Source organism: Sciurus vulgaris, assembly GCF_902686455.1.
Source record: "Sciurus vulgaris genome assembly, chromosome: 12".
In the NCBI taxonomy this organism is placed as follows: domain Eukaryota; kingdom Metazoa; phylum Chordata; class Mammalia; order Rodentia; family Sciuridae; genus Sciurus; species Sciurus vulgaris.
The window spans coordinates 106,254,197-106,272,828 of NC_136473.1; the positions used below are offsets into that span (position 1 = coordinate 106,254,197).

Below are 18,632 nucleotides of genomic sequence, written 5' to 3' on the forward strand. Positions count from 1 at the left end.
TATTAGTTCTTCTTTGAACGTCTGGTAAAATTCAGTCACAAATCCATCTGGTCCTGGGCTTTATTTTGTTGGGAGACTTTCTATCACTGCTTCAGAATCATTGCTTGTTATTGATCTATTTAGGTTTTTAATATAGTCGATTTAATTTTTATAGGTTTTATATGTCTAAAAATCTACCTATTTCTTCTAGATTTTCCAATTTATTGGAATATAAATTTTCAAAATCATCCCTAATGAGCCTCTGAAGTAAGTGGTATCTATTACAGTAATATCCCTCTTTTCTCATCTAATGTTATTAATTTGGTCTTTCCCCCCTTTCTTTTGGTTAGTCTAGCTAAGTGTTTATCAATCTTGTAGATCTTTTCAAAGAACCAACTCTGTATCTCATTGATCCTTTGGCTTGTTTTTCTCATCTCTATTTCTAATTTTGGCTCCAATTGTTATTGTTTCCTTCCTCTGCTGGTTTCAGGTTTCACTTGTTCATGTTTTCCTAAGACCTTGAGATGCATTACTAGGTTATTTATTTGAGATCTCTCTTTGTTTTTTTGATGTAGATATTCATAGCTACAAACTCCCCTCTTAAAACTGAAAGGGCACCATTTTCATTAACCACACCCAGCAAATTTAATCAAGAGCCTTCTCAGGTGATTACACTGCAGTCTGAACAATATTTAGTCCTGTGAAACATCTGTTTTATCAATTAAAATCAGTTTCCATACAATAAATTAAATTATTTTGTGGAAAAGGTCATTAGTTGGTACAAAATGACTCAGATTATTTTTGTCAGAATGTGGACAATTCTTTCAGGTCATACAATACAGAGACCCTGCACCTAACAGAAGAAAAACTAGGTCCAAATTTTCACCATGTCAGCTTAGGACCTGACTTCTTAAGAAGACTCCTAAAGTGCAAGAAGTAAAATCAAGAATCAATAAATGGGATGGATTCAAACTAAAAAGTTCCTCAGCAAAGGAAACAATAACATGAAGACAGAGCCTACAGAATGGGAGAAAAATCTTTACCACACTCACCTCACATAAAGCACTAATCTACAGGATATATAAAGAACTCAAAAAACTTAACACCAAAAACTCAAATAACCCAATCAGTAAATGGGCTAAGGAACTGAACAGACACTTCATATAAGAATAAATATAACTGATCAACAAATATATGAAAAAATGTTCAACATCTCTAGCAATTGGAGAAATGCAACTCAAAACTACTCTTAAGATTTCATCTTATGCTAGTCAGAATGACAATTATCAAGAATACAAGCAACAATACATGTTGGTGAGGCTGTGGGGAAAAAGGTACACTCATACATTGCTGGTGGAACTGCAAATTGGTACAACCAATCTGGAAAGCAGTATGCAGATTCCTCAGAAAACTTGGAATGGAATCACCATTTGACCCAGCTATCCCATTTCTCCATTTATACCCCAAGGACTTAAAATCAGCATACTACAGTGATGTGGCTACATCAATCTTTATAGCAGATCAATTTACAGCAGCTAAACTATAGAACCAACCTAGATGCCCTACAACAGATGAATGAATAAAGAAAATGTGGTATGTATACACAGTGGAATATTACTCAGTCTAAAAGAAGAATGAAATTATGGCATTTGCAGGTAAATGGATGGAGCTGGAGAATATTATGCTAAGTGAAACAAGCTAATCCCAAAAAACCAAAGGTCAAATGTTTTCCCTGATATGCAGATAGTAATTCATAATGGGGGGTATAGGGAAGAACAGAGGTACTTTGAATTAGGCAGAGGGGAGTGAAGGGAGAGGAGTAATGGGGGTAGGAAGGATAGTAGAATGAATTGGACGTTATTACCCTATGTACATAAATGACGTGTGTGTGATTCCACATCATGTACAACCAGAAGAATTAGAAGTTATAATCTCCATATATGTATAATGTGTCAATTGATAACTAATTAGAACAAATTAAAAAAAGAAATTTGGTAATTCAAGGTAGTATTTGTATACATACTTGATAAGCCTCAAAGCTACTTTTTTTCCTTTAATAAAGGTACTGGTTTTGCTTAGAGGTAATTTTGTCACCCAGGATTACACTATAGAAGGTTGGCCTTACTTATGGGTGAGCATACACATCTGTCTTTTCAATTTTCACAAAAGAATAATGACTACATGTTTCCTTCAAAATGCTCAAATTACAGAAAGCATACACTAGAACTATGGAGAGTTATAGGAGCTTATAAATACCACTATATTTTAACTATGACTCAGCTTCTGGCTAGAACCACCTATAACATATGATACTGTAGAATTAGGTGACAAAGAAGCAGCCTTTCAGCTATTGAAAACTCCTATCGCTTAAAAATGATTTAGTCTTTTCTATAAAATCGCATTTACTGAAGTACCATTTGCATATAGTATTTCACCCTTTGCTCGCTTTTTTTTGTTTGTTTGTTTGTTTTTTTGAGAAAGACACACTTCTGAATGTCGATGACAAACACTGCAACTCTTGAAATGCTATCCTGTCTGAAGCTAAGCAATGAGGAAGCGCAATACTTTATTCCACAAAATTAGCTTTAATAAGCTCATACCTGGCCTGGGGAGATAGCTCAGTTGGTAGAGTGCTTGCCCTAAGTACAAGGCCCTGGGTTCAATCCCCAGCATGGCAAAACAAACAAACAAACAAAAAAAAAAAAAAAAAAAAAAAAAAAAAAAAAAAAACCTCATACCTGACATTACATATGCAACCTCTCAGACTTCAAAAAACTCAACTCTAGACAGAGGTCATTCAGGAATCACCCATTTAGTCAGCATTTATGCACCGTGTGTGAAAGCTCACTGAAATCAATGTCTTCCATATTACCCTCCATATATCCCAGGAAAATTACTAACATCACTTCACCCTCAAAGGTCTTAATTAGGATGGTAAATCATGGAGTCATCCATTCCATATCAGGATCCTAATACAATAAAGTCCTCTAATTTTGTGCACGAAAAATTCATGGCCTTATTTTTTTAAGTGTATGCTAACAAGATTATAAGTAATCTTGATCAGCATTTTATTTTTGCCTTAACTGCCAGGAATTAATCAAATGTATTACTCAATTCTAGAAAATAGCTCATCTCTACTACTTTATAACATCACTATGTTCATTTAAAAATTTTTTTTTCATTTGTAGATGAACACAATGCCTTTATTTTATTCATTTATTTTTATGTGGTGCCGAGGATCGAACCCAGTGCCTCACATGTGCTAGGCAAGTGCTCTGCCACTGAGCCACAACCCAGCCCTACATTTATTCATTTTACATGAATTGTAATTTTGGAAACTCTTTTAGGTCTTTCAATAAGTAAAAGGGTGATCATTCAAAAAAAAAATCATTGTGGTACTATTGTTCTCTTTTAACCTTTTTCTGTTAATGATATTATCATACTCACCTCTAATGAGAGAAAAATTAGATCATTTGGAATTATTATTAATGAATTTGAAAGGAGCTTTTCCTCATTATCACCAGTTTCCAGAGCCCTAATTTTAAAAGTTGAAAGATCAATTAGCATATTTTACTAATTTAATTTCTTTGATTTATACAGTCATATTTCTGATGGCTTAACTTGCACTTTTATTCAGAGTTCTGTGTTATTCCTGCCAAAGACATATAACCTGACTCTAACCAGGACAAAACATCACACGAACCTAAGCAGAAAGACTTTCTAAAAAATGACTTATCTATAATCTTAAAAAATATCCAGGTCAAAAAAGTGAAGGAAAAAGTGAAAAACTTGTTTAAGACTGAAAGAAATCAGAGATGTGTCAGTTAAATGAAATGAGTGATTCTGAACTGGATCCTTTTTCTATAAGTGACATTACTTGGACAATTAGTGAAACCTGAATGGTGTCCAAGGCTTAGGCAGAAGCAATACGTCAATGTTGATTTACTGACTTGGATGTTGTGTTATGGCTGTGCAGAAGAATATCCTTACTTCTAGAAAAACATCCTACAGTATTTGGAGGTATTGAGGCATCATGCTGGCAAATTACTCTTAAAATAGTTCAGTAAGGCAAAATTTTATACTGTGACTTTCCTGTAAATTTGAGACTGTTAAAAATATATGTGATATATATGGTAATGTATGTATATGTATGTATGCATAAATATATATATTTGACAGTTTCATTTTGTCTATTGAATCTAATAATAAAAATTGAGCATAAAAAAGGTTATTAAGTTTGTCCTACATGTTAATAACAAGGAGAGTATCAACATAAACTCTAAAAATAGATTCACTGATATGAAATAATCTAAACACAGGAAACAAATGTGGAAGGCTAGATGTATTCACAAATATTCACTCACAAAGCAATTTTCTTATCTAACATAGCTGGCAAAATTCCTAGATGTAAGGTTCCTTTTATATAACACTTTATATAAAAAGGCCTTTGACAATAATTTAAAAATATATTGGGGCCGAGGTTGTGGCTCAATGGTAGAGCGCCTGTCCAGCACATGTGAGGCACTGGCTTCAATCCTCAGTACCATATAAAAATAAAGTTATTAAAAATTATTTTAAAAAGTATACTGATAAAATCTTTTAAAAAGGTAGGTGTAAAATAACTAGACTATCATACTCTTAAAAAATTTTAATGTCCCTATTATAAGTGAATTATTACATGATTATGGGAAACTGCTCAGAGAATTTAGTTTACATTCCTCGACCTTTGAATTTTTTTTTTTTTGCAGTACTGGGGATTGAACTCAGGGCCTTGTGCTTTCAAGGCAAACATTCTATCACCTGAGCTATCTCCCCAGCCCTTGATTTTTTAAAAGGACATAACAGAGAAGAATACCACTCAGAAACTCTATAAAACAAAAGAGCCCCGCCCTAAAGGAATTTAGCCTTTCAGTCAGATTTTATGACTGAAGTATTTTCCAGAAGAAAGAAATGGTAGGAATACACACCTCTTTTCAAATTTATAACCTTTAAAAATTCATTTAAGGCAGTTTGACCCCTTAAAGAAGTGGGACTTTATGGGTAACTATGGCTGAGGTCTCCCCATGGGCCTTGTGGAACTTTCCCTAGAAAACACCCTGGGGCTGACGCCTCAGCTTCATTACCGCTCAGCTTGGCAGCACCGTGCAGTGGTCTCCGGGCACCGCCCAGCTCCCTTCCTCCTTTCTCTGCAGCACTTCCCCTAATACATTTCTTATACACTTAATCCAGTCGTGGTGATAAGCTTCTCTGAGGATCTAAATTAACACAGTGGGTTTCATCAAGTCAAGTTCACAGAGTTAATTATATTGACATTGGTGTGATTTAGTACTCAGTGTGAAAGAAACAAGGAAAAAGAAATGCCAGAGATAGACTTTTCCCTAAGATGAACACACTGCAGAAAAATTTAAATGAAATTAGACATTGTTAAAAATATGATCCATAATAATTTATATTTTATGATTCTTTCTAAAATTAATTATATTGTATATTTTTGAGATTTACAACATGATGATAATTATAGGATACATATAGATAGTAAAATGGTTACTATGGTGAAGTAGTTTAACATACCTATCATCTCCCATGGTTACTTTTGTGTGTGTGACAAGAATAGCTAAGATCTGCTTATTTAATAAAATCCAAATTATTAACTATAGTTCTCAGGTTGTATATTAATCTCTGCTGTGGGAGGAGTGGGAAGGATGAGCTCCACAGAGGAGATGGGCAACTGAGATCTGGACAGATGGGAAGGAGGAGGAGGGCAACTCAGATTCACATTCTTCCTAGGGGAGAAAGAAGGAAGAGGTCTGGTGAAGAAGGAGGCTTCAAGAGTGTAAAGATCTTGCCAACTGCATACAATCAGTAAACATGAGCTAAGTCCCCATACTTTCTGTAACATAAATAATTCACTCAAGAAAAACCAGGAGTTTACTGTCCAAGATATTTAAGGCACTTGAAATTAGCATACAGATAGATCTCACCTGGGAGAATAATCATAAATTCACGAATATCATTTTATTTGAAGATTCCTTGTGTTGTGTCTTTCCCCCATCTTTTCTGTTTTAAAAAGAAATCTTACTTTTCTTCCTGAAAGAGCAACACTGTTTCCTAAAGGAGAGTGACTGCTGCTGAGGGCTAGCATGCACCCTAAGCCCTCTGCCCTGGTTCTGTCCATTTTTACATCCTTGTCTCCCACCCTTTCTCTTTTGCACCCTACTTAATAGTGCCATGGCTTCAATTAGCCTTTCAGCTGAAAGGAACTACAAAGCTATTTCAAGGGAATCTCTTCTGGGGCCATACACACAGAGAAATTTTAAAAATCTCCTCAAGGACTCTCAAGAGCATTACAAATCACTCATTCTCTTTCCAGGACCCCAGCTTCACCACGCTGACCTTTGCATTGTTACAGTCTCAGAAGAAAACTATATCTTAAAAAATATTTTTATATTATACCTTTTCCAAAAATTGTGAACAGGAAAATAACCTTTTAAAGGAACATTTATCATTATATACTGTTAATAGTTTGAGTTATATTGCCAGTCTATTGAGACCGGCTCAAAAGGTTAAATACTACCACTGTCAGAAATAATTATGAGCATTGTAAACCTTGTTTCTGACCCATTTTGACACTTTTTATGCTACTCTAAAATGATAATTATTGCAGGTTAATAAAGATAATGCTTTAAAAAATCACTTCCTATCTGTACTTTGAATATACATGTTAAAGAGGACCAAAAAATGCTCACAAAATCACCCCTGTGATAAAATTACAACAATACTAACAAACATATGAATCTGAAGTCTTATAAGCAGAGACCATGCAGGAAGTTAACCCCCAAACACACACACACACACACACACACACACACACACACACACACACACACACGTGAAGCTTTTCAATTTCAAGGCACTAAGATTTCTTTACATGTTTGTATACATGTGTGTGTGCACACACTGTTTTGATAGTTATAAGCAAAACTGTCCTTGGCAATGAAGCAGAATTAGAAAATTCTTCTAAAATGGATAATGCAAAATGATGTAAAGGGAGGGAATGGGTTAAAATTCTTACTCTGAGAGATTAAGATGTATCAGTATGCAAATCTGGTAACTTCTCTATCCTACTGTAGACAAGAGGAGTACTGCAAATTTTCCTCTCCTCTGAAAAATGTGAAAATATTAACCAACACCTTGTCTACTGAAAGTCTGAGGAGAACATTGTGAAAAACTGATTACTCATATTGCCTGACTGGAGCCAAATGATATCTTAAGAAGGGAAATTTGGGGAGAACTGGCCTGCAAGGACGCTAAGGGTAATTAAGTACAGACTTAAGAGGCCTCCCAGCAGCTGAACAGGAGAGTCTCTGGTAAACACTGCAGACTTTCAGCTGGGATCCTGGGAGGGCTTCTCTGGCTGAACTAACTGCAAAGCATCGGGAGAGAGCTCTGTGCAGTGATACAGCTGTCTGGTATTCTGACTGGTATGATGAGACTGCGATGGCACAGGCGTACTCATATGTCAACAATCATCAAACTACATGTGTAAAATAGGTCCGATTCATCATACGTAAATCATGCACAAATTAACATTGATTTTTATAGGGAGGTAGCCCACCTGCCCCAGCCAGCAACTTCGCCACATGGTCCGCCTCGCTGGCTGCTTTGTTACCAGGTTGGCCAGGCCTGCCTGCCAGGTCACTGCACCGCATGGCCCAGCCAGATGCTTCATCCCTGAAGTGCCGATTTGCTGCCAGGCCCACCTGCCCCAGCCAGCGGCTTCCCCACATGGCCTGCAGCCTGGCGCACCCACACTAATCTCCCAATCAGGGAAACTGGGACGTCTTAACCCCTAAACTTGAACTTGTGAGCAACACAATAAAAAGGAAGGACTCAACAACCCATGGCCCATACTTCCACACTTATTCCACACTTAGTTCATACCTCAAGAAGAAACGAAAAGAAAATCAGTTGGGCACAGATAGAGAACTCATAGGCTCACTGACTACTTTGTCCACCATAGTGAAAATGAATCCTTAATCTCTTACTATTTCACCAAGAATTTTTTTTTTTTTTTGGTTGTTGTTTTGTTTTTCTTTGCTTTACTTTTTGTTTTTGGTTTTCTATATTGGGTATTTGTTTTATTTAAATGTGTACTGACTGATTCAAGGACTTCTGTACATATACATATTTGTTTATCTCTCCTCATTTCTAGCCTTTTTTAAAAGGTATTATTTTCCCATGCTCTGTATTTTCAGGGTTAGGGTTTTAATTAGCATTTTTTGGTACTGTTTTGTATAGTCTTTGTCCCTACTCTATTTCCCTTGTCTCCTTCTCTTTTTCTGTGGCTGACAGTCAAATTCCATTCTCTCTTCTCTGCTTTATATTCTAGTTTTTCTTTCCCTTCCTCATTAAACACATGTCCCACGTTATCACTGTATCTGCCCTCTTCGCCCTCTGTAATTCAAATGCTTTCACACCCTCCTTTCCCTTCTTTCCTCATGCTCGACTCGATCCCTAACACCTCTTAGTACTGATTGATGTATGTAACTTCTTCCCTACCATCAACGTCACAGAAGTAATTAATATGGTAGAAGTCATGTACATTACTGTTTGATTTTAAGCCAAACAGAATTCATGATTATTTACTGTTTTTACTAATGGAAATTCCTGATTCTACTATTTCTACATATGGTACCAATTAACACTACAGATATCAAAACAGGAAATAAGTACCTGTCTACTGCTATATTTTGTTTGTGTAGATTGTTGCTATCATTGCATTTCCCCACCCAATCTGTGAGGTACTAGTAACACAGAAGGTCAGTATAAAGTAGAAACTACATAAAGTAGAAACTCTGCAGCTTCAGATTCATCCAAAAAAATGGGCAGACACACAAACAACACGAAAAAGCAATGGAACAAACTGTTCAAAACAACAGAGAATACCTCAATAACAGACTCCATTGATACCGAAGTGGAGGGAATATCAGAGATGAAATTTAGAAAGTTCATGGTTACACTGATTTCCAAGATAAAAGTTGATGTAAGAAATGAAATCTGAGAGAAAATACAAGAAGTGAAAGATAACGTCAATAAGGAGATAAGAGATTCTGAAGATGAATCAGTCAGAAATCCTCAAAATGAAGGAATCAAAAAACCAAATTAAAAATTCTTTGGAAACCATGTCCAGCAGACTAGACCACTTAAAAGACATTTTCAGGCAATGAAGATAACATATAATCTTGAAAACAATGTTGACAATGGAGAAAGGATATTAAAAGACCATGAAAAGAACTTTCAAGAAATATGGGATGACATGAAAAGACCAAACTTAAGATTTACTGGGACAAATGAAGGCTCACAGATAAAAATTAAAGGAATGCACAAACTTTTCAATAAAATTATATCTGAATATTTTCCAAACCTTAAGAATAGGAAGGAAAATCAAATACAGGAAGCATATAGGACCCCAAATAAAATTACAACAGACCCACACCATGGCACATTATAATAAAACTGCCTAACATACAGAATAAGGATAAGAATATTAAAGGCTGCCAGAGAAAAATGACAGATCATATTTACAGGAAAACTAATCTGGATCTCAGCTGATTTCTCAACTCAAACCTCAAAGCTAGAAGGTCTTGGAATAATATATACCAAGCTCTGGGAAAAAAAAAGATGAATGCCAACCAAGAATACTGTATACCCAGCAAAATTCTGCTTCAGCATTGATGAGAAACTGAAAACCATCCATGATAAACAAAAGTTAAAAGAATTCACAATTAGAAAGACTGCACTACAAAATATAATAAGATATTTCATGAAAAAGAAATGAAAACTAAAAGTAAAAACCAACACTGGGAGGAATAACACTAGAAGAATAGTCAAAGGAGAAACTAATTCAAATTAAAAACCAGAAATAAATCAAAATGATAGGGAATAAAAATGATACCTCAAAAATAACTTTGAATGTAAATGGCCTAAACTCATCTATCATAAGACACAGACTGGCAGATTGAATTAAAAAACAAGACTCAACAATATGTTGTCTCCAAGAGGCTCACATCACAGACAAAGACATCCTCAGACTGAAGGTGAAAGGATGGGAAAAAATATATTCACATGGATCTTGTAAAAAGCAGGGGTTTCTATCCTCATATCAGATAAAATGGACTTCAAGTCAGAGTTAACTAAAAGGATAAAGAAGGCCATTTCATACTGCTTAAGGGAATTATACATCAACAAGACATAACAATCGCTAATACTTATGTCCCACCCAATAGAATGTCTACATACATCAAACAAACCCTTTTCAATTTCAAGAATCAAACAGACCACAACATAATAATACTGGGGGACTTTAATACTTCTCTCTCATCACAGGATAGATCCTCTAAACACAAACTAAATAAAGAAGCTGTAGAACTAAAACAGACATTTATAGAATATTCATTTACCAATGATCAAATACACTTTCTTCTCAGCATCACATGGATCCTTTTCTAAAATACACCATATTTTAGTCCACAAAGCAACTTTTAGCAAATACAAAAAAAGGGATAATACCTTGCATTCTACTAGATCATAATGGAATGAAATCAGAAATCAACATTATTATTAAAAATAGAAGCTACTCTAACACCTGGACACTAAATAATATGCTACTGAATGACCAATGGATAGCAAAAGCAATTAGGGATGACATAAAAAAATACTTAGAGGTAAATGAGAATAATGACACAACATATCAAAATCTCTGGGACACTATGAAGGTAATTCTAAGAGGAAAGTTCACTGCATTGAGCTCATTCACTCACCAAATAAATACCCTAAAATTACATCTCAAAGTACTGAAAAAGAAGAAGAAATCAACATGAAAAGCAGTAGAAGACAGGAACTAATTAAAGAATGAACAAAACAAAAAGTTGGTTCTTTGAAATAATAAAATTAATAAACCCTTAAGCTAACAGAGAGAAAAACTCAAATTACTAAAATTTATGATGAAAAAGGAAATATCACCACTGACAATACCGAAATACACACAATAATCATAAATTATTTTAAAAATATATACTCCAATAAAATAGAAAATCAGGAAGATATCAAAAAATTTCCAGACACATATGACCTACTCAAATCAGGAGGTCATAAAATTTAAACAGAACAATTGCCAGCAATGAAATTGAAGATGTCATCAAAAGCCTATCAACAAAGAAAAGTCCAGGACCAGACAGATTCTCGGTTGAGTTGTACAAGACCTTCAAGGAAGAAGTTACACCAATACTCCTCAAATTATTCCATGAAATAGAAAAGGAAGGAACCCTTTGAAACTCATTCTATGAAGTTAGTGTCACCCTGATACCAAAACCAGACAGACACATCAGGAAAGAAAACTTCAGACTAATAACCCTGATGAACACAGATAAAAAAATTCTTAATAAAATACTGGCAAATTGCATACAAAAACACATGTAAAAGATAGTGTACCAAGATAAAGCGGAGTTTATCACAGGGACGTAAGGTTGGCTCAACATACAGAAATCAATAAACGTAATTCATAACATTAATAGATTTAAAGATAAGAATCACGTGATTATCTCAATAGATGCAGAAAAGGCATCTGACAAAAGTCAGCATCCATTCATGCTCAAAACATGAGAAAAATCAGGGATAGTAGGAACATATCTCAACATTGTAAAAGCTATATATGCTAAATCCAAGGGCAACATCATTCTAAATAGAGAAAAATCAAAAGCATTCCCTCTAAAAATTGGAACAAGATAGGGATGCCCTCTTTTACCACTTCTATTCAACATTATTCAACAAAGTTATTGATCTCTCTGTAATATATTCAATCTCCCCCATTAAATTCACAGCAGTATTCTTTTTTCAGAAAGAGTTGCCTTAATCAGAAAATTAGAAAAAGCAATATGCACAAATTGAACTGCAATCAGAAGTTACTTTAAACTATATTGTTATGAATAATATTTTAGCCAATTACTCTGACTGGTTTTAAGTTTTATAAATAGATGTATATGGAAAAGTAAATCAGTAAATGAATACCATTTGATGTGACAGCCCAAAACACAGTAATAGAAAGTCAGGAATAATTTTCAAGTTAGAGCTTTGTATCTTTGGTATTGCGACAAGTACAAATAACTGACAGAGGATCTAGCTGTTACGTTCTGCACTTATCTGTTAATATTTTATAAGAAAAATAATCTAAGCAACATTTGGAATCACAGTAATTTGGAACTTGAACAGTCTTAGGAGGCCCTGCCCTTAATGAGGAGGATCCTCCCTCCCTCCTGCTGGTCCCACAACTATCCTCCGACCCCGTTTTCACAGGAGTCCCCTTTTCCATTGAGCTTTTCGGTCTGGCATCCACACGTGAGAGAACACTGAACCCCCGGACTCTGAGTCTTGTTTTCCTCAGCAGGGTGTTCTTTCTCCATTTCCACCCTTTTAGCAGCACATGACATCATTTCGGATCTGTCTGGCGGAAGAAGCAAACACAATTGTCTCCTAATGCCCAGTCCTTTAACCTGCACCAACTTGTCTCCCAACCTCAAACACACATTCAAATCATACGTAAATTAGAAAAGTGCTAAAGATACCTGGGATTCCAGCATATGCTACCTCCTCTCAAGGACGCTCTTTTAAAACAATATTGACCTAACTTAAATGGGAAAGAGAGTGAGGGAAGGAGGCAAGGACCAAATCGTTTTCATTTGCAGAAAACTCTTATTTGCAGCCTCCTATGAATTCTAATATTATACTTTCAGTTCAACTTTCCCCATATAAATTTATGACAACAGAAGAATCTTTGAACCATTTTGATTTCCTCCTACTCTGAAAAAGATATTAAGAGGTGAAACTGGAATTGACAGGGCCATTAAAACATGACAGTAAGTTTTTAACAGTCTCCCTCTAATCTGACATTCCAGATCATTTCTCATTTCACCAGAGCCACATAAAACTTTTCCACTACAAAGTCAGACTGTCATATCCTTGAAACCAGGGTTGGTTTCTAAACTTACTGCAATTGAAATTCTCTTCCAAATTTCTGCTCAGTTTAAAAGAACAGTGCATTGCATCTTTAATACAGCTCTATTCATGAAGAATTATCAGAAATAAATGGGTAATACACGTGAAAGTATTCTGCAAATGTGAAATTATTTTAGCAGATGGAAGACCCTGCTTTGTTTTGTTTTGTTTTACACAAGGACTCTAGTTGTATTACTAATGTGAATGAAATAGACCATACTTAACAGTAAATTCTTTAAAATCAGAAGCAAGACAAGGATGTCTACTATCACTGCTTCATTTTAACACTGATCTGGAGGTTGTGATCCGTGCAATAAGACAGGAAAAAAAAAAATAAGTTTTGGTAAAGAAAAAGCAAAATTGCTCTTATTTACAGAATTATATAACAAAGTGGGTGATATAAGATCAGTGTATCATTAATGTTTCTTCAGTTCTGTGCAGGATAACCAGAAAGAAAACCCAAAGGCAAACTACTAAGTGTGATATACAATGCTAGATATCACCCTATACTCAAACAGCTTTTAGGGGTCGGAAGGGGGGGTGAGTCATAACATGCAAAAGACTATTGCTCAAACTGGATTCACAAAACAAAGTAGATGTAGAAGCCTGAGAAAAATATTCAGTCCTAAGTTACTAACAAATATGCAATCATATTTGTGAGTTGCATATTTGTGAGGTATCATTACCTCCTAAGATTTCCTGAGATGAGCACCAAACTGCTAAATAAGGGAATATCAAGAGGAGAAGGAATTGAGTCAATCACAAACCAAATGGTCCACACAATAGGATCCCAGCAAATTTTGGTTTATCAAACATTTGCTGGTATATACACTTCTGTTCACCTCCATCATCAAAGACTGTTATAAAATTATTTTTATGTATGTATATTTGTATAATATCAAAAGCATAATCAATTTGTATATGATTTTGCTTTTTTTCTACAAATTCACAAAATTCAATGAGATTTAATTACTTGTCAGCAATGAAATATCTATCATCTATATTTTTATACATTTTATCTATATAATGCACTAAAGACTATTTTCTAATGAATTTAAGGTTAGATTATTATCTATGACATCAAAGCAAAGCATACCATTAACAGTGCCAATAATGTAACTTATCTTTGTGTTGAGTAGTGTTTCATATACTTCCCCTCTAAAAATTATATAATGAAACAAATATTAATTTTACTACAATGGAGCAAAATAAGAAGTCAGAGCCTGCAAGAACATGGAACCGTCTGTTTTAGTTATATGAAGAAAGTAGTATCTATCAGAGAAAAATTGAAGGAGAAAAAAAAAAAAAACCACAGATTGGCCAAAAATATACTACATGCTAGGGGAAAAAAATGTTGCTCCATATGCTATAAGCTAGATTCTTCTAAATAAACTTAGAAACTATATAAATTTTTCCTATCTTCTTTATACAAACCAGAAGCTGGTCAGGTCACAGGATTTCAAAAATGTTAAAAAAACATTTTTAATAATTAAATTTAGTTTTTATAAGCATATAATGAATTTATTACATGCTGTGCAATGGTTTTTGGTATTTTTTTTCAACTTGATAATGTATCACTTTTCAAAGCTTGGTATTCTCTCAGATTTTAAGTTACTTGTGTACATCTTTCTCTAAATGATACATCTATATAAAAATAATTTTTTGCAGTGCTAGGAATCAAACCCAGGGTCTTGTGCATACTAGACAAACACTCTGCCCCCGAGCTTGACACCTCCAGTCCCCCCAAAATAGATTTCTGATCAGTGTATATTTATAATATTCCAAAATAGATAAAAAGAAAATGAGAGAGAAAGAAAAAAAAGACAGGAGTGGGAGGAGGACAAAACCACCAACATGCAAACGGATTTTAATGAAAGATGTGCCATTTGCAAAATGAAACAACTGTACTTGGTTGGCATATGTAGGCGAGTGCTTTTATGAGTGTTATTAAAAAAAACAGTAAATATAAACCGAAACAGATTTGTGAGTATACTTCAGACTACCTACTGGTAAGCATGTGCTATTCATTAAAAAGGCTAAATCTGCTACTCGGGTAATGATTATCTAACTTACAACCTCAATGTTTGCTTTTTCCTGAAATTATTACCCGAGTTTTATGTAGCTCACTATTTATTAACAATCTCTACTAGAATGGCAGCTAAGAACAAGACTAGCACATCCACCACACTTCACTCTGCATTTCTGATATAACCTAGGGAAATTAATAACTTGTTAGCTATTCTCCACTGACATACAGAATCTTCTGTATCCAAGTAGTTTGCTGGGAAGCAGGAAGCAGTGTTTTTCCAGGCCTACTAACAATGAGGGAGAAGAAAGATTCCAAAACGAGACCTATCAACAAAAGGACGTATAATGTAACTTAGCGCAGAGTAGGTCAACAGAATCAGAAAACTTGTCGGTCTTCAACAGCAGGCCCACACTGATTCTCACTCTTGCCTTACTGTCAAGAACTTTAGACAATCACCACATTATCTTGTCAGAAGAGCACAGCCCTGGTGGGACTCCTCGGAGCCTTCATAGCACAGCCTGAGAGGACATTCTGTTCCTTTCCTGTTAGCAGGAGAGCCACGGAAGCTCTGCTGTGCCTCCGTAGGAACACACGGCTGAAAAGTCCCCTTCAAGAAGGGCTCAGGATTGAGGATCCAGGAGTGTACAGCAGAAAATACGGTATTGTGCAAATAAGACATGAAACGGGGAAAAACAAAACAGCCCGGTATCATACGCTAGGAAAAAAAAAAAAAAAAAACCAGAGGGGAAGGCCCTACCTTGCAGATCTTATAAAGTGATTCCTGACCATCTCCTCCAGTGTCCTTGAAGTAATCATGAGCAGGAAAAGTGCGATGAATATCCCGAGTAATAACACTCTCTTGGGCTGAGTCCTAGGAAGGAAAATCCCAATTTGGTTATTGACGTAAAATTTATTTTCTATTATGAAAAATACCACATATGCAGGGTAAAAAAAAAAAAAAAACTTCAAGAGCACAAAAAACTACACCCCAAAAACCACTCTTTCACTCAGATTCTCAGTCCTAGCCCCCAGAGATAAGAACTAACAACACTTTTTTTAAAAGTCCTTTCATTCACCAATTTATAAGTGTGTGTGTGTGTGTGTGTGTATGTGTGTGTGTGCGTGTGTGTTTATATGAAGGACAGAGAGGGAAGAAAATATACTTTATCAATCTACTAATGACCATTTCTGCATTTTTCTATCTATATAAAATGATATCACAAGGAGCATTTTTACAGGGGTCTTACATGCATGTTCAAGGGTAGATCAAGGACACGGCACTGCTAGCTCCCAGGGTGTGTGCACTCTCGGCTTCAATGAAGGTATTCTTCCTCTAGGGTTGTCAGACCAAAATGCACTCCCCAAAAGCAAGTTTATGCCTCTCCACATGAACCCAATGCCACATATTTTCTAATTTTTAATCTTTGACAATCTAATAAATGACCACAGTCATTTAAAAAGTAAAAATACTATCAATCCCCTCCCCACATACACAAAGTTAATTACCCATCTCATCCATCCCACAAAACAAAAAGGCAAGGAGCTACTATAGTAAGATCACATATGCTTTAAACATAAACCTAGAGATAGTTTTAGACAGATTTGGAAACCAAAAGCTCAAAATTAACTAAAATTCTAAGACATTAAAAATGATTAATTATCTACTTGATTTTCTTTTTTATTCCTGGAAATGTTTGTTTTATCTGCATTTAAATGTCAAGAAAATAGAATGGGACTACTTTGAGCAATCCTGATAGTGAAAATACTCTGTACAGTTCAAAGAAGCATCAAAGACTACTAATTGCAAATTAAAAGTATTGTCCAATAGCTTGCTTCCATAGCAATTTGAACAAATCCCCCTTTTCAGTCTCAAATCAAGGAAAAAAAAAAAAAAAAAAACCACTTAAAATGTGAGTTACTCCAGTTAATGCTGCTCGCCTTCCTCTCCGCAGCTGAGCACGCAGGAGGAAGGCGCTGAGGAGCTCTAGGCTGAGCCACTGCCTGCTCTCGCTGCCTTTTCATTTTAGCTGCTGTTCCATGCTGGGTGGTAATTAGATCTTACATCATGCAGAGAAAGAAAGGAGACAAACAGAAAAGTTCCAAATTTGCTAGCAAACAATAGCAAACAAGGAACATACAAGAAATCGGTCCAGAGGAAATTCTGATGGCATATAGGAATGGAATGTAAGGCTGAATAAAAATGGAACTTTTTTAAAAAGATAAGCTTATGCCACAACATAGGTAAAAGGTCAGATTTGTGGAAAATGTGTATTTCCAAAGTAAATACAATTGCTAGTGCTAAAGAAAATTTGGGGTGGGGCTCCAGAAGAGTGTAAGTATAAAGGCAATACATAGAAAATATTTTAGAGGACTCGGGGTATAGCTTGTGGTAAAGCAGTGCCTAGCATGCATAGGCCCTGGGGTCAAACCCCAGCACTGCAAACAAAAAACAAAGGGGGGGGGGGGTGGGGAGGGAGAGGGAGGGGGAGAGAGAGATTGAGAACAGGAAGGAAGGGAGAAAGGGAGGGAGGACAGAGAGACAGAAAGGAAGAAAGGGAAGGAGGAAAAGAAAGAAAAACACTGTGAAATGTCTGTTTTATCTGGTCTGGAGTCTGAATAAGGAAGTCTGGTAACCAGACAGACCAAAGTTTTCACTACTCAGTTCTCCCCTTCCCCCAGTAGAAGGTTTCTTTTCCATATCATAAAAGTTCGACCAACCAAAAGTTACTACTATCATCGGTAAGCTATTTTAGTGGCAAACATGTGCCCAGTGACCCACAGAATAACTCTGTACTTTGCAAGACATTAAGAGGGAGAAATTATTGGATTTGTGTTACTCAGAAACTGCTTATATGTGTAGCATCAGACTTTTTAAAAATGCTATCAACAGACTGATTCAGAGAAAGGGAAACTGAATAAAAATTTCTAGAAAGTTAATTTGCATAATACTGAGTAACTTTTTCCATGCACTCCTGATCTTCCTTGTTGAAGAAATAAAGGGCAAAATCAAAGGAAAATAAAATCACCAACACTTCCTTACTTTCCCCTTCCTGGGATTACTTTTCGAAAGTTCCTCCAAGATTCCACCTCAAATGGCCTGTGCTATGGCTGATTATATATAATTACTAAATGACATACTGATTGTACGTATTTATGGGGGTTTGGTTTGGATGTGGTTTTAATGCACAAGTTGGAAGCTTGACCCTCAGTGTAATGATGTTCTGAAGTGCTGAAACCTTTAAGAGATGGGGTCTAGTGTGGGCTGGCTATGTCACCAGGGAGTGTTTACCCAGAAGAATTAGTGAAGCTCTTGTAATTTCCTGCTTAGTTCCTACAAGGTGTGGCTAAAAGAGCAACATGGCTTCTCTCTATACTCTGACTTCCTATCTTGCCATGAAGTTCTCTCTTGTTTGCACAAACACCCACCCATCTAATAACATCCACTGTGAGGCCCTAGCCAGAGCCAAGTGAAACTACAAGCTACATAAACTTCTTTTCTTTATAAATTACTCAGCCTTGGGTATTTTGTTGTAGCAACAGAAAAGTAGTATGATAGTTTAATCCTTGTCTACAG

The 18,632-nt window shown here is 35.6% G+C and overlaps 1 protein-coding gene across 7 annotated transcripts in view; it reads right to left on the bottom strand.

The window, feature by feature from the left end:
* The window catches only part of RABGAP1L (RAB GTPase activating protein 1 like), a 683,255-nt gene that overhangs the window by 261,453 nt on the left and 403,170 nt on the right, over positions 1-18,632 (bottom strand). For all 7 annotated transcript variants that reach the window (XM_079106395.1, XM_079106392.1, XM_079106391.1 and 4 more), the window contains one exon: positions 15,816-15,929. In XM_079106395.1, the coding sequence (XP_078962521.1) occupies positions 15,816-15,929 (114 nt within the window). The remainder of the gene's footprint in view (positions 1-15,815; positions 15,930-18,632) is intronic.